This window comes from Solanum verrucosum, unplaced genomic scaffold (genome assembly GCF_900185275.1).
Source record: "Solanum verrucosum unplaced genomic scaffold, falcon-dt-bn FXZP01000217.1, whole genome shotgun sequence".
NCBI classification, from domain to species: Eukaryota; Viridiplantae; Streptophyta; class Magnoliopsida; order Solanales; family Solanaceae; genus Solanum; species Solanum verrucosum.
In genome coordinates, this window is record NW_026020032.1 from 905,331 (window position 1) to 927,082 (window position 21,752).

Below are 21,752 nucleotides of genomic sequence, written 5' to 3' on the forward strand. Positions count from 1 at the left end.
TATTTTTAAGACTATCAATATTTCAAAAACAACTAATAATTTACATTAAATTCAGAGATGTTTACCATACTTTTCTCTCGAAATATAAATAAAAATTATTCTTCATAATAAGAGTAGTTGCACATTAAAAATTGCAACTACTTTGCTAAAAAAAATAGAACAAGAGATAACAAGACAAAACATATAATTAATTAAAAAAAATACAAATCTTTCACTATCTTAATACTTGTCTCTGACTGTGCTGCCAAAATACTTCATTCCATACGCTGTTGCTGACCAATAGTAGCTCAAGAACTTGAATCTCTTTAAACAAAAGATTCAAAAATAAAAAAATAAATAACAATTCAAACACAAATAAAATAATTTAAATAATAAACTAACCCCCAATATTATTATTATTTTATTATCACCAATAAATCTCATGGCTAATCAATGACTATAGAGATTCATAACTTTTTCTTTTGTTTGATTTTTAATATATTCAATTAAATTTCAATTCGTATTGAGAAATTTCAATATTAAAATAACAATTTCATAGTATAATAGTGTTTAAACTCGAGACATCTTTAACTTTAACTTATCTTTACTGGTATAGATTCATAAAAATCTTTGTTTTTTTGGTTTCCCACTCGATATCCGCGGTACTCACATTGGAACCCGACTAAATTTGGATTTGCGCCGGGATATGACGACTCCGTACTCAAGGGGGCTCGAACCCGAGACCTCTTGATTAAGGATGAAAGACTACTTACTACTCCACCACAATTCTTGTTGGTATATATATATATATATATATATATATATATCGGTATATATATAATGTGAAAATTAAAAGGTTTCATGTTCATAAGATAAAGTGCATAGTGATATAGAAAAGTAAAGTAAGAGAGAGAAAAAGGAAAAGAAAAAATGGTTAAATACATGAACTAATTGTTGTATATTTTACAAAAAAATAATTTGTTTTAAGAAGAAGAATAAGAAGAAAAAGAGGTTCTGTGTAAAATGAATCTTCAAATTCTATGAATGTAAAGATGAATTTTTTAATGTTATTAAGTTTAGAGAAATGAAAACAGCAAAAGCCATGCCTGAAAATATGGAAAGGAGAGAGAAATTAATGTTTTTGCAGAAGAAACAGATGAATGTTATGTTCATGGAGATAAGAGCTATTACCTTTTTTTCTTCTACTTCTTCACCTACTTCATCAGTACTCTTCCTTTTTCTCATTTTCATTCTTATTCTCTTTGTTCTTTAATTCATAAGCTCACATAAATCTCTGTCTCTGTTGAAAAATGATTCAATTTTTCATTACCTAAAGTCTTTATACTTGTGTTTCTTGATCTGGGGTTGTCTTATTCTACACTCAAGTACAAAAAGATTCAATAATCATCACCCAAAGGCTTTATACTTGTGGTTCTTGATCTGGGGTTGTCTTATATTGCACTGAAGTTGAAAAAGATTCAATTTTTCTTTAACTAAAGGCTTTATACTTGTGTTTCTTGATCTGGGGTTGTCTTATTCTACTCTGAAGTTAAAAAGATTCAATTTTTCATCACTTAAAGGGCTTTATACTTGTGTTGCTTGATCTGGGGTCTCTTATTTTGAGCTGAAGTTGAAAAAGTTTCTTGCTTTTTTAGGTGGGGTTGTTTATTTATCTCTAGATATTGCTAATCTGGGGGTTTGATAGGTTTAGCTGTTTTTAAGAGGAATTAGTTTCAGAATCTGTCAAGTGACAAGATTGTTTTTCAGTTGTTGTTTGGTTCTGAGCTCTGGATCTGATCTTGATTGTTATGAAAAATTTGATTTTGGGATCAAATGTTGATGATTCTGGGATTGGTTGAGTTGAGTTTTTAGGTTTTGAGTCAATTGATTGGTCAAAAAGTTCCAGTCTTTCTGTTGTCACAAGTTTCAAGCTTTTTTTGGTTGTATATAAATCAAATTCAGTGTGAAGTAAATTGTTGTAATTTGTTTTTCCCTTCTGGATATTTAGTGATTTCTGAGGGGAAATCTTACTGTTTGTTTGTTTCTCTTGTTCTTTATGAGGAACCTTTTTCATTTTTAAAGAAAAAAAACACATTAAATATAACTTTGAATCCACCATTTTTATTGTGGGTTATAGTTTTGATAGAGTTTCTTCTTTTAACACCAAAAAATCAGATTACACAAACTTTAGATTAGGAGAAGAATTAAGAGTTGATTGACTTATGTTATTGAGGCAAAACTTGGTGGTTTGACTGCTGGTCTATGGGAGTACCAGATAGTTCTCTACTGGATTTGATAGAGAAAGTTAGGGCTTGGATAACGTGGGGTAAAAGTGGTCGAACTTCATTGGTTGGCGGACGCGATATGGATGCTGAAAGTTGCAAAACCTGTTATGAATGCAAGATGAAGTTTACTGATTCTTGCCTCAAGTTCCACTGCTTAAGTTGTAGTCGAGTGTTCTGCAGGGATTGTGTTGTGCACATTTTTGGATCTTCGGATGTTGTTTCATCCAGATCAGGAGAATCCGAAAACATGGCGAGGTCTGTGGTTGATATCAAGACATGCAAATTTTGTTCTGACCTAAACAATTGTCATAAAAGCACAAGGAAGTTTAGTGACAAAGTTTATCCTTCTGAATCTCCAAGGGAAAGCCCAGAACCGCCGTCACCAAATTTCAGTAGTGACATGTTTGATGGTTATTCTACCCATGATGCAAGAGAGAGTAGTTTTACAGCCTTTTCAAGTCATCCATCTCCGGTGTCTCTGCGTCACTCGCCTAGCAGGTAACAAACTATATAATTTTGTAGAATTTCTTTCTTTGTAATTGTTCCAGTTTGAAATCTTGTGTTTTCCATATATGTTAATATATTAAACAGAAACATCTAATATGGCAAGATTGTCATGCTATCTAATTATTGATTTAGTTGTTTTAGTTTCCGGAATTGGTGGATATTAGAGCTTAATTTTACTTTATTTTCTCAAAAAGAGATTTTGACCTATGCCAGGATTTGTCTAGTCTATTGTCTTAAAAGTAGTTGATTAAAAAATCTATTGTACAAAAAGCTAGTGTCTCCTACCAGGGCATATATAACATGTAATGTTAACTATCTGTTTTTTCATGTTCTAATTTCTTATTTTTAAGTCAAAAGATCACCTCGTTATACCAAGGTGCTGCAGAAAACTTCACATTTGTGTTGTATCATTAAAGTTCTAACAAAACTATACTGCTTTCTAAACACAATTGCTCTTTTTATCCTTACACCAAAGATACAAGTGCAACACTAAAGAGCTCCTAATTCTCCACATGGGCTTCTTAGACTCCTCGGGAAAAATATTCTGTACTGTTTCCACATCATCCCTAATGTAGAAATGGTGGGACTGTGATATTCCAAATATCCCTTCTCCCATTCCATTTTTCTGTTGGTTAATTTAAGTATTTAACTACCTAACGTCAAACAGAAGCCACACTGGTTTTATCAGATTGCAAAGTATATGAACTTGTGTTTTTGGAGTAGCTGCTTTCGTAACTAAGAAATCTTACCTTTCTTTTTACAATTTTAGGAGTGATGAAGATGAAGGAGGGGACTTCACGAATCAATCTGTTAGCCCATCAAGTGATTATTGTCATGATACTTCTGATTTAGAATCATGTAGTGTTAGTGCTAGACATAAATTTTACCATCTCAGATCATTTGGATCTAGTCCATCAAACAGCCCCTCTAGGATTCGTTTTACTTCCAATAGAGTTGGGCATTCTGTTCAGGACCAACAGGAGACTCCAAGGTCTCAGAATGATGGTCCCTTTGATCAAGAAACCTTGGTTGTTTTAGGAGGGTTTGAGAAAGGGAATGAGGATCCAGAGACTGCTGATGACTCTAACAATTTGTCCGTTTACCGAGATCAGTTAGAGAAGCAGCAAAAGCCATTGGATTTTGAAAACAATGGTCCTATATGGTTTCCTCCTCCACCTGATGATGAAGATGATGAGGCACAAAATAATTTTTTCACATATGATGATGAAGATGATGAAATTGGAGAGACAGGTGCAACATTCTCTTCAAGTGGGAGCCTTTCCAGCATTTTCCCTGCAAAGGATAAACAACAATTGGATCATAAGGAACCATTAAGAGCTGTTGTACATGGTCATTTCAGGGCTCTTGTCTTGCAGCTATTGCAAGGTGAAGATATACATTCTGGGAAAGAAAGCGCTGCCGATGACTGGATTGACATAGTTACATCACTAGCATGGCAAGCTGCAAATTATGTGAAGCCTGATACTAGTAAAGGAGGCAGTATGGATCCAGTTGATTATGTAAAGGTTAAGTGTATAGCTTCAGGAACCCGAAGTGAAAGGTATACAATTTCTCTTATTACCACACAAACATTACTTTTTTTTTTATCACATGAAAACATGGGGGTTTAGAATTGTTTAGTTAGAATCATGATTCGGTTTTGGTTCAATGCAGCACCATCATTAAAGGAGTAGTTTGCACCAAGAATATCAAACACAAGCGCATGACTTCACAGTACAAAAATGCCCGATTACTTATCTTAGGAGGAGCACTTGAGTACCAAAGAGCTGCCACTCAGTTGGCATCTTTTGACACCTTATTGCAACAGGTTTTTAGTTGTTCTTCTGATCTGTTAGTGATGATATAAGAGCAAATAGAAACACATTTATAATGTTCTGTTATCCTAACAGGAAAAGGAGCACCTCAAGATGATTGTTTCAAGAATAGAGGCCCATCATCCTAATGTTCTACTTGTGGAGAAAAGTGTGTCTTCATATGCTCAGGAGCTTCTATTGGCAAAAGAGATCTCTTTGGTGTTGAATGTTAAGGTGCCACTGCTAGAGCGAGTAGCCAGGTGCACTGGTGCTCTTATAACCCCATCCATTGATAACATAACCACAACAAGATTGGGACATTGTGAACTCTTCCACATAGAAAAGGTCTCTGAAGAGCATGAACATGCCAACCAGTTGAACAAAAAGACATCAAAAACTCTGATGTTTTTTGATGGTTGTCCAAGGCGTTTAGGTTGCACGGTAATTTCCCTACTGTTAGAATCCATCACCTGTTTATTTCAACTCTAATTTTTTGATGTTCTAAGTATGATTTAAATCATGCATAATGGTTGGTATACGTGTCTTCTACTTCCTTCAGTGTGCAACGTACCTTTAATCTACTACTTTTATGATGCATTCCATTTAACTTTGACCGCGTTGCTCTATATACAATGTATAATCAGTGGATTTTTCCCTTATAGATATGTTTATATTATGACATTTATGATCATTTCTTTTGTATCATTTGTACTTTTGCGTTCTAGTCGCTAATTTTTGTAGTTGAAGTTTAAATTTATCATTTTTACATCTGATTAAGAAATTTAAATTGGTTTATGAACTTCAATAAGAGGGTTTTCCCTTTATATATTTGACTTAATTGCCCTTCTTTTTTCAATTTCTATGTTCATGCAAAATTTGTGTGTTTATAGTTATAATTTCTTGCATTACATACGCAAAAGCCACGTACTTTGCTTTGAGCTCTAAGCCCAGGAAATAATTGATGATTTTATAAGCATTTGACTTTTGATAACATTGCAAACATTGGTTAAAATGTAATGTGAAACTTCAATGAGGTTCAATCATCATCACTCAGTATGTTCTTTTCATGGTTTTTTGTTATTGCCTGTAAGGGTTGTGAGTTTTCGCTTGGGCAATAACGCAAAATTGACAAGGAAATGCTCTTTTACCTTGATCAAGAGGCTGAAGTTAGAATTAGAGGGTTACTTATCCTCTCATTGACAATTTGCAGGTTTTGCTGAGGGGATCATGTCGTGATGAGCTCAAGAAGCTGAAGAAGGTCGTTCAGTACGCTGTATTTGCTGCATATCATCTATCTCTTGAGACATCGTTCCTTGCTGATGAGGGTGCTAGTCTACCTAAAGAGTCTGCAGCAGCCTCAATTGCTATACCAGAGAGGACATCTGCTGATAATGCTATCTCAGTGATTTCTCATTCTGCTGTTCCTGTAAGAGTGCAGAGAGTTGCTAATGACCCAAATGTTCAGATAGGGTCCAACTATAATGTGGAGGCAGTTTTACCAGAGTCATTGTCGGAGCATCACTACCCTCAATGTGATGACCAATCTAACCTAGATGACTGTGGAGCAAAAAATGTTCTCACTATTGCAGATCATGATCTCACACTGTTTTTGGCACATGATACAAGACCTGTTGGCTCTGTTGAGATTGAAGATCAAACAATTGAACGATCGCTAGAAATTTCAGGTCAAGAAGAGAGTCAACCCAGAGAACTAGGAGAGCTATCAAAGCTAGAAAGATCAGATGAAACCAAAGTCTCCGATGATTTCTATTCAGCTGCTGACAGTCGTCAAAGCATATTAGTGTCCTTCTCTAGTCGATGTGTTCTAAATGGAACAGTATGTGTACGTTCACAGCTACTTCGCATCAAGTTTTATGGCTCCTTCGATAAGCCACTTGGGCGATATCTTCAGGATGATCTTTTTGGTCAGGTAGCAATCATCCTTTGTCCCTTTAACAATACATGACATTCCATTATCAAAAATAATTTCATGCTACTTTTGTATTGTACGTCATGATGTCAGATGTCTTCCTGTCAATCTTGCAAGGAGCCAGCTGAGGCTCATGTCATCTGCTATACACACCAGCAGGCGAATCTTACCATAAACGTTAGACGTCTTCCCTTGGTGAATTCTCTTCCTGGTGAACGTGACAAAAAGATTTGGATGTGGCATCGATGCCTTAAGTGTGCACAAATAGAGGGAGTTCCACCAGCGACTCGCAGAATAATAATGTCAGATGCTGCTTGGGGACTCTCGTTTGGGAAGTTCTTGGAACTTAGTTTTTCAAATCATGCAACTGCTAACCGTGTTGCTAGCTGTGGTCATTCTCTGCAAAGAGACTGCCTCCGATACTATGGGTGCGTACTGCATGGTATTCCTTAAGAATTGGGTTGGCATCTGCCAGAGTTTGAAATCTCTGTGTGATAATTTAGTCATTGCTTCCCCATCGCTATTTAGTGAATAACAGACTTAGCTTTTTCAGGTGTGGAAGTATGGTTGCATTCTTCCGCTATTCTCCTATTGATATTCTGTCAGTTCGTCTGCCTCCATTAACTCTTGAATTTAGTGGCTATACAGAACAGGAATGGTTAAGGAAAGAAGCAGCTGAGGTGACAGAAATATTAATACTTTACCTACTATCTTGAAATGATTCTAAGTATTTGTGATGTCTTTGATATGTTTTTATGCTTACAATAGCTCTATGTGATATATCTTGCAGTTACTGTGTAAAACCAAAGCTTTGTACGCAGAAATATCAAGTGCCTTCCGCAGGATTGAAGAGAAAAGTTACCCTGTAGAATGTGAACCATCTGATACAACTCAATTGCATGACTGCATTGTGGAGTTAAAGGAGCTGCTTATGAAGGAAAAGAACGATTACCATGTAAGAAACTGCTTGACATCAATCTTTAATACTTGTACAGTTTCCTCTCATGACTTAAATAATGTAGGTTGGTTGCAGAATTTCTAGTTTAGCATGTATGACAAGTGCTGCGGTTCTCCTTACTTCTTTGGTTTCTGTTTGCTTGTACAATAGGACTTTCTTCAGCTGGATGAGGATGAAACTTTCGACCCAAGACAGGGAGCAATAGACATTCTTGAGCTAAATCGCTTGAGGCATTCCCTCGTGATTGCTTCACATGTTTGGGATCGTCGGCTTTTGTCCATGAAGTCCTTCCTCCAAAAGAGTTCTGGTTCAGTGGGTTCAGAGGATTGTGGATCTTGTGATGAGCTGATAGATTGGAGAAAGGACATGTTTCTAAGGAATGACACTCTTGAACATGTTTATGAAGAGTCTGTGCCCGAGTTATCAGACTCAGAGGAATATCCCGAGAAAGCTCTGCAGTCTGAACAGGAGGGAACTGGCGTATCACCTTATGGTTCTGGTGAGCTAGAGAGTTCCATGTTAACCTCATCTGAGAGTGAGAGAATGCAGGAAATGCAGACGGAAGGAGAAAATGCATTTAATCAAACATCCTTGGAACGAACTCCTTCAGCTGCATCAGTACTTTCTGATCAGATAGACTTTGCTTGGTCTGGCACTGATCGTTCTCCCAAAAAAGCTCAGTTGCTACAAGGAGATGGATCTGAAGCTGCTCCTCTCAGACAACCAAGTCAACTTGATTTGCCTCCTTTTAGAAGGCTAAAGTTACCTGTAAGAGTTCACTCGTTCGACTCTGCTATGAGACTTCAAGACAGAATCAGGAAGGGGCTGCCACCTTCTTCATTGCATTTATCATCAATTAGGTCTTTTCATGCTTCTGGAGACTATAAGAATATGATCAGAGATCCTGTTTCCAGTGTTCAGAGAACTTATTCTCAGATGTCACCCAGTGAGGCTCATAAGTTTAATCTCCTAATGGGTTCTTCGCCTTCGTTTATTTCTTATGCATCTCTTATACCTGATGGAGCTAGGTTGATGGTTCCACTCAATGGTTCGAGAGATGTTGTCCTAGCTGTTTATGACAATGAACCTACTAGCATTATATCTTATGCACTTTGTTCGAAAGTGTATAGTGACTGGGTCACTGATAAATCAAGCGTGTCTGAACGGGGTTGGAACTCGAGTGACACCAACAAGGAGGCTGGAGTGGCTTCTGGCCTTTCAGCATGGCAGTCTTTTGGTTCTCGAGACATGGATTATATCCATTTTGGGAGCCATGGTTCTGAAGATGCTTCCAGTACAATTACTTCCCTCTTTTCAGATTCAAAAACTTCTCCTCACCTAAGGATCTCTTTCGATGATCAATCTACAAGTAGTGGGGGAAAGGTGAAATTTTCAGTCACTTGTTACTTTGCAAAGCAGTTTGATGCTCTTAGGAGGAAGTGCTGTCCTGATGAACTGGATTTTGTACGTTCCTTAAGCCGTTGTAAAAGATGGAGTGCTCAAGGGGGAAAGAGCAATGTTTACTTTGCCAAGTCATTCGATGAAAGATTCATAATAAAACAAGTTCAGAAAACTGAGTTGGACTCTTTTGAAGAATTTGCACCAGAGTACTTCAAGTATTTAACAAATTCTATTGACTCTCGGAGTCCAACTTGCCTTGCAAAAGTTCTTGGAATATTCCAGGTGAAAAATGGTGTGCCTTTAAGTTTCGAACAAGTTTTTAGTTGTTGCAGAAGTCTTATTCCTATTCGTGTCCAATGTTTTAGGTTTCTGTCAAACATTTGAAAGGAGGCAGAGAAACAAAAATGGATTTAATTGTGATGGAGAATCTCTTTTTCGAAAGAAACATCTCTAGGGTGTATGATCTCAAGGGTTCTCTACGATCCCGCTACAATGCAGATACAACTGGAGCAAACAAAGTGTTGCTGGATATGAATCTTGTAGAAACATTGCATACCAAGCCCATATTTCTTGGAAGCAAAGCAAAAAGAAGCCTCGAGCGAGCTGTTTGGAATGATACATCCTTTTTGGCAGTAAGCTACTTTCACTTCCTATCTTTCTCTATGATTGTAATATAGATCCTTAAGTTGAAAATGGAATTTTGCTACTCCCTCCATTTCAATTTGTTTGTCTTACTCTTCTTTTTTCACAACTCCTTAATTCTAATTTTCCACATGACATGTTGAAGCCCCACAAGGTTAAAGAGCATTTTTGTACATTATACATATCTTTAGTTTAACATCACGAGTCAAAACCGGACAAACATTGAAACGGAGGGAGTATTTGATAGGGAGAAGTATCCAGGATATATCCAGTTTTAATTTGTGCATTCTTATTTTCTGTTATAAGATGTCCACTATGAGTCAAACTGCTGTTAGAGAGAAGGTAGCTAAGGAGTAATTATCTCTGATATCAAGTAGAAATTAGTCACTCTTCTGAATTCATCTATAAACTATCGAGTGGTAGGAGAAATCTGCGCTTAATTCTTAAAATGCTTGGAACAATGTTAAAGTTGATTACATAATCGTTTATATCTGTTTATTAGGGAGTGTCTATTTCCTATTTTCCTCCTTCTTTAGTGTCTACATTTCAACGTTGACCAACAAACATTCTGTTTTTGACAGTCTGTTGATGTGATGGACTACTCTTTGCTGGTCGGGGTGGATGAAGAACGAAAAGAACTAGTCTTGGGGATCATCGACTTCATGAGGCAATATACTTGGGACAAGCACTTAGAGACATGGGTGAAAGCATCGGGCATACTTGGAGGACCAAGGAACGCATCCCCAACCATTGTTTCTCCGAAACAATACAAGAAAAGATTCAGAAAAGCGATGACAACCTATTTTCTCACGGTACCAGATCAGTGGTCATCTTGAATTTAATTATATTCATTCTTAGAGCCTTCTGCCAATAAGCAAACCTTCCTAATTGCACAAATTTGCAGATGAAGGAAAGGTTAGATATTTTCCAGTTGGTTCATATTTGTTTTGCCATCTGGGGTTAAAAAGATATGAGAAAAGTAGGGGCTGTCTGTCATCTTTATTAAGAAATCTGGCTAAGTGTACATTTGACCATCTGTACATTTATAACAAAAGCTTCATTTGAGTAGAAATGAAATCAAATGTGTATGTTCATAGTTCCTCAAAAGTTATGTATTTTATATCCATCTTTTCTACTGTGAGAAGTGGGAGCCTTGGAGCAACGACAAAGTTGCCTCCGTGTGACTTTAGGTCACGGGTTTGAGCTGTGGAACCAGCCATTGATGCTTGCATCAGGCTAGACTGCCTACATCACACGCTTAGGGATACAACTCTTCTCTGAACTTGTGTGAACACGAGATGCTTAGTGTATGAGACTGCCATTTTTTGTCTTTTCTATTGTGACAAACTTTGTTCCCTACCATTTAATGTTCTAGAGCTCTACTACTATTAAAATTAGAGTACCCTTTCTCCGGCCTCCAAAGGATGGAGGGGGTATATAATGAAAAAAAGTTTCGAAGGCATATATATATATATATATATATATATATATATATATCTTTGATGTTGTCAATAAGGTGATTTGAGAATCATGAGGTATTAGGCTCGGATAATTAAACACTAAGTGGTTTCTTCCTACCTATCTAAGCATTGGAAGATAGAGTGGTACCCTGTGTTGATGGGAGATAACAGATATCCCATGAAATTAGTCGAGGTGCGTGGAAGCTGGTCATACACCATTTTCTTCCCATTTCCTTTTGGATCTAATGGAAAGTAAAGTAGGTTTCTTGTCATGTTCCACTTTTGTTAACATCAAGCATATCTTGGAAGCAACTTTCTTATCTTTGAAGAAAGAGTTGGACACACTACTTTATTCATATCACTTCTCTTCATGTATGGAGAAAAGTTAAATTCTTTAAGGAAAAAAGGAAGATAAATGGACCCTTATGGAAACATAATATATTGACTTTATGGCTTTTAAGATGCCATATTTTTTTATTGAGCTTTTGTCTGCCATGTGAAAAAGATTAAGAACAACCCTCCAACAACGGTTATACATAATATTATATGATATGTTTCACATTCTCTTGTCTGGTATACATGTGATTCATGATATGTTTCACATTCTCTTGAAATTTGCAAATATTTTAGTTGTCTGAGCATTGTTTCAAAGGAGTATAGTGGAGTTCAAAAATACTTTGTACTATATCTTATATCTTAATGAAATTCGAGCTTCTACTTACCAGAGTCTTCCATAGTCGATCTATTCGTGAAAAGATAACCAACGAAATCTTTCAGTTTCTTATTTTATTATGTATAACTCTATGTATTCCACTATCTATAGAGTATATTGAATGTACATAAATGCTATGACAAAGTTTGTCTTATTCATATTAACAACTACTCTAGGGAGAATGATTTTATGCCGAGCTAACAATTTAATAATTATAATTATCTATATATATATATGATCTGAATATATACCAAGGAAGATGTACGGTCTAATAAGCTACTATGAAATATTTGTTCGTAGGTGCGTATGACAAGTTCTTCTATTCTGGTTCATAGTATCTATCTTGGCTATATGATTCATCTGAATTTGTTGAAAGTTGGAAATTATTAATGACTTTCTTAACGTTATCTTCCTTATCAGAGAACCAAAACATGATGCAAGGTATTCTTAGCATCAATTTTGACCCACAGTGTAGCAAACACAAATTACTAAATGAGTCATAACTTGTTTAATTTATTATTGACGTATTCATTGAACTCTTGTCAAAAATTGACTAAATCACCTATATTTGGCTCTCTAAAATTGCTATTTTTCTAGAATAGAAGAATAAATTACGTAAATTTTACGCAGTATGATCAAATTATAACAAGTTAATTACTCAATCCTTAAACTTTGGACTTATTCAATCATATTTATTTATTGACTCAATTCATTTTAATTTGTTAACTTGATCAATCAAATTGACACACTTACATGTATCTCAAATAATTCATTCTTAATTCAAATGCCATGATTATGATTTATGGGCGGAGCCATCTCAGGCGAAGAGTGGTTTGGTGCACATCTTTCATCAGAAAATTATGTGGTGTACAAAAATCAAATATTCGCACATCCTTAATTAACACAATGTATATAAAAAAAAAATTGCACACCCTTGATCAAATTTTTTAGCTCCGCCACTATGATATGATTGACTAAACCATTGTGCGTCTCGAAATTGAGCAATTTATGCCTTTTGATTAGACTTTTGGTCTAATATTACCTTTTCCATTAAGAAAAAGTCTCATTTTTATCCTTGATCCTTATACCGCTCTACTTTGAGAGTAATTTTAAATCACATACTCAAAAGTTTGAGGAGTAAATAAATTAAACGTTTTTTCTAGAAGAATTTGGGTAATGAGTTCATTTCACGTTGAATTTCTATTAATAATAACAAGGGCAATTATGAGATAGTATTTGCTAACGTCAATAGTATGAATGAATGAATCAAAAAATTAACAAAGGGGTTATTCGATTTCGAATAATACAATAATACATAACGGCATATTTGAATATTAATATATTATGAAATAGCATTAGAGTCTCATTTTTTCACCAACCAAAAAATAAAATAAAAAATGTGGAAAATTGGATACAAATGTAATATATCATAACCAGTTTCTCACATAATTCACCTCTAATTTTCAGCTTCTTAATTTTTACTATACAGAAAATGACTAAAACCTGATTAAAAAAAGAAAAGGACAGTCGATGCACAATGCATCCTGCATTAATTAGCAGAGTTCGGGAAAGAGCCGTGTGTGATGTAGACAAACTAGCTATCATAATGCAAACATTAGTAATTGTTTTTACGACTCAAACCCCTGACCGTAATAGCTGAAACATTTTGCGAGTGAATTCGGAGATGACTTGTACATAAAACTATATAATATAATAAAATAGATTTATTTATTTTTTTGCTCTCTTTGTTATGCAGCTGTCATTGCTAATTGAATCTCCCCTTCTGTAATTGGCAAGAACCCTACACGTTTCTGCAATCAAATGAACATAAAGATTAAAAATAATTAACAAATATAGAAGATTATAATACATAATTAAAAATTGTATTCCTAATCTAATTGACATAAGACAATATTATAATTTTTGGATACGTTATATTGGTGTGCAACCAAACTTGATCACATCATAGTTAGTTATAATGAATTAATCAATATAAATATAATCAAAATATTTGGGAATCTATTACGTGTGAAATAGTGCAGGCTCACAAATTAAAATCATACACATGTTTGTTACACTCCCCATATGGCTTCAAGGTCCGGGGAAAAACGCTCTTTATCAAGATTTTTTTCATATTCAGAATTCGAATTCGAAATATCTGAATAAGAGCAAATGAATCATATTCGTCTTAGCACAATTTTGACAATACCTCTTAGTAATATCTCCTTTGAAATTCGAAGGTTAAATCTAAAAACTTAATTCATGACTAGAAACAAGCAAATTTTCCACAAAAATCATCAAAATTGTACTTGTGAAAAACAAGTTCTAACGACTTTTCAGTAAGAAATTTCAGATTATCGATGATATTTTGATAAGAACGTCTATCGAAAATTCTTGTTTTTATATGACCTATTCTTGATATCATCTATAAACTCCTTCAAAATCTTATCCGCTAATTAAAGAAACTAAATAGATTTAACAAAAACTATTTTTGGTAGCCGTTAGGTAACAAATTAGTTGATAAGGCACTATTTCACACTTCAACTTCAATCTCTTTCATTTATTTTCTTTTAATAATTTGGTCTTAAAAATATAATTATTTTTTAGTATTACGTGCACGTATAAATACTTTATTTTATCACGTACTACGGAAATAAAACTTTCCTTTTCCGTAACCAATTTCTTGTTTTTTTTATAGGTAGATATCTAAACTTTATATTTAATCTCTATATGCATACAAAAAAATTAATATAAAGAAGAAAACGTTGAAGTCATCAATGTTTGACTTTGGAAAGCTTCAATTAAGTAAAATTGTTAAATCAATTTAAATAATATTGTTATAATTAGTTGATGATTGAAGTAAAATTAGAATTTAATTTTAAAGAATATTGAAGCAGTCAATTTTGAAATTAAATTCCATAAAAGGAAAGCTTTTCACACTCATGTAATTTGACAAAATTAATTTGACCATGCAACTTCTGACTTCTGAAATTTTTTGTACTCTGTCACCTCAATTTATCAATCGTGATTTCTAAAAATAGTTATCTCAAATCATTTGAGAAGTTCAACACAATCACCTTAATAGAGTAAATATTTAATAAAGACAAATAATATAAGTAAATGATAGTAAAATAGTCAAAAACTCCTCCTGATTTTAATATTTTCTTAAAGGAAGTGCAAATGAAAAACACAATTCATAACATGAGACGAATCAGAAAGTATGTCATGAAACTTGGTGGAATATAAAGAGAATAAAAAAACAAAAGGAAAATGAGAAAATTTTCAAAAATTAGAGAGATCAAGGATCTTCATATACCTATTGTTTTCACATATATATTTCTAAAAATTATAAAATATGTTGTTCATGCAAATTTTCAAGACTTATATATATTTCTCACTAAAATCACAAGATTTAAGACTTGATAAATAGCGAGCATATCAGTCATTTATAAATTTGACGTATACATCAGATTCAATAAATATTTTTAAACATAACTTAATTATTATATCAAAGATCAGAGCTACTCTATAGAATCATGTAATATTCAGTAACTTCTACTAATTGAGGTAAAGTTTTAGTCAAATTAAAAACATAAATTATATTAACTACTCTATTCCTTAAAAATGTTTACATGTACGTATCAAATTCTCTAAAAATAGCGCATTGTTGGAGAATGACATGAATAAAACAACATTTTGAAGAATCAAAACAAACATATCTGTTTACTACATATATTTCTAAGTTACTAATGCGTTATTTTTATAATAATATATTGAGAATCGTGATAAGAACGTGAACCAAAAAATTTAAAAATTAAAAAAGAAATAACATAACATGAAAAGTGGATCAATGTCCATAATGAAGAGAACATTACCTCTCGAGATCTGATTCCCTTCTTAATTAATATTCCTCCATTATTTTTCTTCCATTGACTTTGATCTTCTTCAATCAACGATCCACTTTTACTCTGAAACAAGTCGGTCTGAACACCATCGTTATTACTATTCATGCAAAGTTTCATAATTTTCTCACCGACATCACTCCCATCTTTACTTTGCATCATCAATTTCTCCACCTCCGCTTTTGGTAACCTTAGCTTCAACCTCATGGGTTGGGCCTGAGGCCCAACACCATTGAGTGGGCCCGAAGCAAAGCTAGACGAATACTCTTCACTCATCATAACACTAGCGGGCTTCATGATTGTCAAGTCAGACGCGGATCTCCTTGCTAACATTAAAGTCTCAAGCCTATCCTTCGCGCTCATTTGGATCCCTGAACGGACCCTCCTCGGGTTTTTATTTTTCTCTTCGGGGATTTTGGGTAATTCAACGAGAAAATAAAGCCTTTTAGACTTTAACTCTTGTTGAGGCTCTAATGGCTTTGCTCGTACCCCGAAATGCTTTACTTCTTCTGATTCTAATAATACCATCGATGGATAATTTTTCAGAACCTCGTTTGCATAAACTGGGGTTTTGAATTTCATCGTATGTCCATCGATTTTCATTACCTTTGTTGTTTTTTTTCTTCCTAGACTATTCCCCATATCAGCTTTTTTTGTTTTGTTTGTGTTTCTTGTTTGATACTTGTTGAAGGGTTGCGCTTAGTTTTTCTTCGTTTTATATAATGAAGCCTATATAATATAACAAATAAAATAAGAAATATTATTTTTTTGGTTTTCATTTTTTTATTATGGATATGTTTTTTGTTGGAATCCTCTTGAAATATACTGGCACCAGTTGAGGACAAATGGGTGTAAAATAAGGATATTTAAAGGGATTTTAAGTAGCAGTATATGTATATAATTATTTGTTTATTTATGTGTATGGGTCAAAGAAAGAGTACCGCAGGTTTTGACGATTTTGAAAATATTATAAAAACGCTTTATTGGGAAACTTATCGAAATTTTAATAGGAGCTACTTACTTAGATACATTCTAATTCTAATTTATAATATTACGAATTTTATCAGATTTTTGTGCATTCAGATAAATGTATCTCAAAATATATGGAGTCAAAATTAAGTGCAATTTATTCTGGATACACTGTATCCAAGTAAATTCGAATGTATTTGGATACGTAGACAAATTAAATCTGGCTTGCCTCCCTCCCATCTCGCTCGTCACTCTCTTATTTATTTGATATCTCAGATACATGCGAATCAACTAGATACATGTATCTGGCCAGCGTGATTCGCATATATCTGAGATAGATGACTATCTTGCTCGTCTCTCTAATTTAGTTTATCTAGTAGCAAGAATACATGTATCTAGGTGTGTATACCTCAATATATGATCGAAAGCTCTTAATTAGGGATAAAATACGTAATTATTTAAAATTACATGTGTAAGATATATTTCTACAATATATTTTTTCGAGTATGTGAGTGTGACAATATTTTTTTAAAAGTCCGAACAATTTAGGTAATAATAGAAAATGACCACGAGATATGTCACATTCCGTTATCTAATGGATGACGTTACTAATTTTGGTAGCCAGCGAAGCTACCATGTTCTCCACATTTAACGGATTTTGCACCTCTTAACTTTCTACATTTTGTTGCCGTCTTAATAATAAATAAATAAATTTGAGTTTAACTAATTAATACTCATTGTCTATATATTTGTGTAAGTTTTTTTTTACACTATCCGATCATTTTAATTATTGCTAGATAATGACTTAATAGACGATAAGGGTAAAAAAAAATATTTAGATGTGTCGTTGGAGGAGGTCCTAGTGGTGAAAGTGGAAGAAAAGAAATTACTTATTGATGAAATTTATGTTATTAATATATGTGTCTATCATATTAAAATGTCAGTGTCACGTTAAATTGAACATTCCCCTTCGATAGGGCTAATAAAACGTGAAGTATATTTGAGTCATTATTTGACTAATGCCATAATAAGTATTTTTTCTTCTTCTTCTTCTTCTAGTGCGTGAAAAGTGGGGAAAGATAATTAGTAGTGTGAGTAATTAAGTCTATGATTTTAATATTAATCTAATCTCACTAGTTAAATATAAATTAATTAATTATAATTAAAGGTGTGGATCCGTGAATTTCTGACAAAGATCCCATTTTTTGTCATCATCTCATGTGCTTTTTTGACTCTCTTTTTAATTTTTCATGTTGAAATTATCAAAACTTCACCAAACTTAGACTTATTCTAATTTTAATCAATTTTTGTTCCCCATGCAAAAAGTCTGCAAATTTGTTATACTGTATAATCTATAAAATATATATATACACGTAGATAGAATTATGAATGCACGTTGTTACTAATTGTTATAATTATATAATCATACCGAGTAAAGGTAAATAGTGTACAGATAATTTTTGTTTCCGTTATACGACTTCAATTACTACTTAAGGTCTAACTTGGTGTTCTAATTATGAAATGGTATAAATTTCTAGATCTAGTAGAATTAGTATGTTGAATAGTAGAAAATTTTATTCTAATTAGTTGTGTTGAAGGTACGGTATAAAATTAAATACACATTCATAATAGCTAGGGGTGTAGAATGTACCGATTGAACTGAAATTGAAGATATTAAAATGAGTTAAAATAGAAATTGGGTTGGGTCATGATCCGTCCAAGTTTACGTTGGGTTCAAATGGGCTGAAAATCGTGTTGAGTCATGATCCTTTCAATTTGACCTGTTTAATCTCAATAATTTTAACATATTGTTATTTAACTTTTATAACCACAGTTTGAATTTAACTCAAGAAAAGTTAACAAATGGATATATAAATTCTAAAAGATATAAAATAAATAGTAAACCATACCTTCAATTAAGAACATACATTACATCAATGTAAATAGAGTCTTAAAACGGATTGAAATTGGGCTAAATCGAGGATTCTCTTAAAATAGGTTAAAACTTTAATGAGTTGAGATTGAACTCAATTCAAATTATATTAAGCTCAACCCTTAAAATTCTGGATGATTTGAGCGGGTTACCTATATTTACGCTATTGAGGCTAGTTAGATGGTTGTGGTACTATTGCCGATAAGACTAGTGTTGGAGATGGTTGGTGGTAGAGGTTATGCAGTAGTAGATTAATGCGCCATGAATATTAATGGTAGCGATTGTGCATAACAATTAATAACATATGTGAATTTTTAAATGAACGTCTTATTGAAATATTTAAGAAGGGAAAATTGTATGAAATAACAAATTATTAATTTAAATTAAATGCTAAAGTCATATTTTGTAGTAAACATCCTATTTTTTTGCCATCTGGTTCGGTATACAATTAGCCATGTTCGGTATACAATTACCCATTCAGTATACAAATGTATAAAATGCATTTGTATTTGTATAAAACGAGAGAAAAGTGTATATACAAATACAAATATATATATTTTCGTCATATACACTTATAATTATACAAATACAAATCTTATTATACAAATTACAATGTATAAATTCATTTATACAAAACTGAACAATTTGTATAAAATTGGATGTATCTAGCGAATTATACAAATCAAAAACTTCATAACAAACATAAATTTGCTATGGAACGCAATTATGCAAACTATAGCTATAACATACAAATATGATTTTTATGTTTGTTTATGTGAAAGTTGCTCATTTAAGAATGCACAAATAATTAATGGTTATAAAAGGGAAAACGGCTTGAAAAATACTCCAACTTTGACCGAAATTGCTGTTACGATACCAACCTTTATGGAGGACCTTTTACCCCCTGCACTATTTAATAGTGTATTTTAAAGGTATATATGTGCCCACGTGGACACATTAGTATTTAAAATGATGAAATATTTATGATGTTCACGTAGACACATGTATACTTTTAAAATACACTATTAAATAGTACAGGGGGTAAAAGGTCTTTCCCAAAGTTTGATATCGTAACAATAATTTCAATCAAAATTAAAGTATTTTTCAGACCTTTTCCCATTATAAAACAAAAAAACACACTTAATAAACTAAATAAATTTGAATAATTCAGAATCAAACCTCTAGAACATAAAGAGTTAAGTGCCATATAATTCTAAAGATAACCTCTACAAAAAAGTAATAGTGGCATTAATACAAATAAAAATTTGTTTTGACTAATAAGATGACTATTGGTAGACAAATCCAAGTTTGGTAGTTGAAAACAGAAATCAACATATTTGACTAATTAAATCCAAAAGTCAGCCTTGTTTAAAAAATTACTTAACGATAATGATTTTTTACTCCCTCCGTCCCATATTATATGTCGCCCCTTTCTAAAAATAGTTGAACCACAATATATGTCATTTTATAAAATCTATGCATAAATTACCATTTTTTGCCCATTATACCCTTGATAGATTAATTAATTAATCTTGAAAATGTATTTCCTTTGACTAACCTAGGAAATCTACAAGTAATTATTTCATTGAGAGCGTACTTCATTCATTAATTAACTACTTTCTTTATTCACTACTTATTCTATAAAATTTGATTTTGAAAAAAAATATCAATAAACAAATTAAAAATAAAAGATGAAAAAAAATTCAAAAATAATCTTGAAAGTTGAAGCTTCAACAAATTTTATCAAGGAAGATGACATTTCAAAAAGTTCAAAGGAAAACTTAGATCAATTTGAAGTAATGGAATTTGAATATTGTGTGATGTTGTCATGTTTGCTTTAAGAATTTATATATAAAAATATAAAAAAATATTTTACACAAAATATATGGGAAAATGAGGTGGGAAAAACTTGATTTAAATTTTTTTTTGGATCAAATTGGTGAAAAAATTTGGCTCCAAAAATAAACTCTAAAATTTAAATAGTCATCCAAATGCATTTATATTTTTGAAACTTAACATTTCATCATTTATTACAAAGTTGTCAGAAGCAAACATTAAATAAGGGCAAAAGGGTAAAATTACTTTATTTCTTAATGCAAGTGCAAATGGAAAATGAGACATATAATATGAGACAGAAGGAGTAATAGATAATTTGTAGCTTTTATTTGGATGATAAACACAAGGTCCTCAAAACTTTGGCTTAAAAACCCGTGATTGGTGATAAATGAAAATCAAATATGTTTGGCTCATATTTCTTCATGCCAACTTTTTAAAATAAAAATAAATAAATAAATTTCATAGTTTCTTTTCATTATTTTCTACTGAAAATTGATCAATAATATTATAATAAAGTACTATTACACCTAATTGTTTGAAATTTCAATGGAACTTATGTCAAATTTTCAACCTATATTCCATTTGCTACATCCTTTAATTTCACCAAAATCCAACTCTCAGGAAATAAAATTAATTAATTTGCTTATTTTGAGGGAAAAAGATGTCCCTTTTATTCCATTTGCCAAACAATACAACTTTTTGTAAAAAAACTAATAAATGCTTTTGGCCAGCCAAGAATCTTCTTGCTCAGGTTTATTTTTGCCGATTGATCTTTTTGTAGGTTCTAGTTTTAACAATTCTCGTTCGTAAATAACTTTTCTTTATTTATCATGCCTTCATCGTTCTTGTTTTAGTATTTGCTCTCTTTGAATTTCATATGAAATTATGATATAATTTTTTCATTACAAAAATATTAATTCAATATGTTTTCTAATGTACTTATAGGTACAATATTGAATTTCTATCATATTTTCGATCAATCTATATTGTCAAAGTTTCTCTTTTCATTTTCACATTGGTTAGATTGACCTTAGTGTTTTTTTCAAGATAAAACTATAGAGAACCGAAATTATTTCTCATAATTAATTAGTTTCAAAATTGAGAATTGGTAATTTAGGTCCACTTCATTTATAGGAAAATTTACAACATATAGTGACAAATAGTTTAGTGTGAACTCTTTGCCATTTCAATTATTCTTCGATCTCATTTTAAATTATAATATCATATGTGTAAAGGACATTTTATTTTAATTTGAATCCCCATATACCAAGACAAGAGATTGAAAGATAATTACCTAACAATTTTTTTTCTTGGATGTAGACATATTTATTATTTATTTTTTTCATCTGATATTCAATACCTATATTGAAGTTTGATTAATCTGAATTCGCATTGCGAAGGGCCTCATTCGAAAAGAAGTACTC

At 32.6% G+C, this 21,752-nt stretch overlaps 3 protein-coding genes across 3 annotated transcripts in view; 1 reads left to right on the forward strand and 2 right to left on the reverse strand.

Annotated features, from left to right (window-relative positions):
- The window catches only part of LOC125821377 (peptidyl serine alpha-galactosyltransferase), a 241,598-nt gene that overhangs the window by 153,742 nt on the left and 66,104 nt on the right, over positions 1 to 21,752 (reverse strand). The window lies entirely within an intron of this gene.
- Positions 1,374 to 10,624, forward strand: LOC125821376 (putative 1-phosphatidylinositol-3-phosphate 5-kinase FAB1C). The gene is made up of 11 exons (XM_049500787.1): positions 1,374 to 2,762; positions 3,541 to 4,332; positions 4,446 to 4,599; positions 4,682 to 5,026; positions 5,796 to 6,515; positions 6,609 to 6,943; positions 7,069 to 7,195; positions 7,306 to 7,470; positions 7,624 to 9,156; positions 9,240 to 9,506; positions 10,098 to 10,624. The coding sequence occupies exons 1-11, from the start codon at positions 2,242 to 2,244 to the stop codon at positions 10,350 to 10,352; spliced, it is 5,214 nt and encodes a 1,737-aa protein (XP_049356744.1). The 5' UTR covers positions 1,374 to 2,241; the 3' UTR covers positions 10,353 to 10,624.
- LOC125821398 (uncharacterized protein At1g66480-like) lies at positions 12,963 to 16,294 on the reverse strand. Its single transcript, XM_049500814.1, has 2 exons — positions 15,564 to 16,294; positions 12,963 to 13,499 (listed from the first exon to the last, which is right to left on the reverse strand). The coding sequence occupies exons 1-2, from the start codon at positions 16,230 to 16,232 to the stop codon at positions 13,437 to 13,439; spliced, it is 732 nt and encodes a 243-aa protein (XP_049356771.1). The 5' UTR covers positions 16,233 to 16,294; the 3' UTR covers positions 12,963 to 13,436.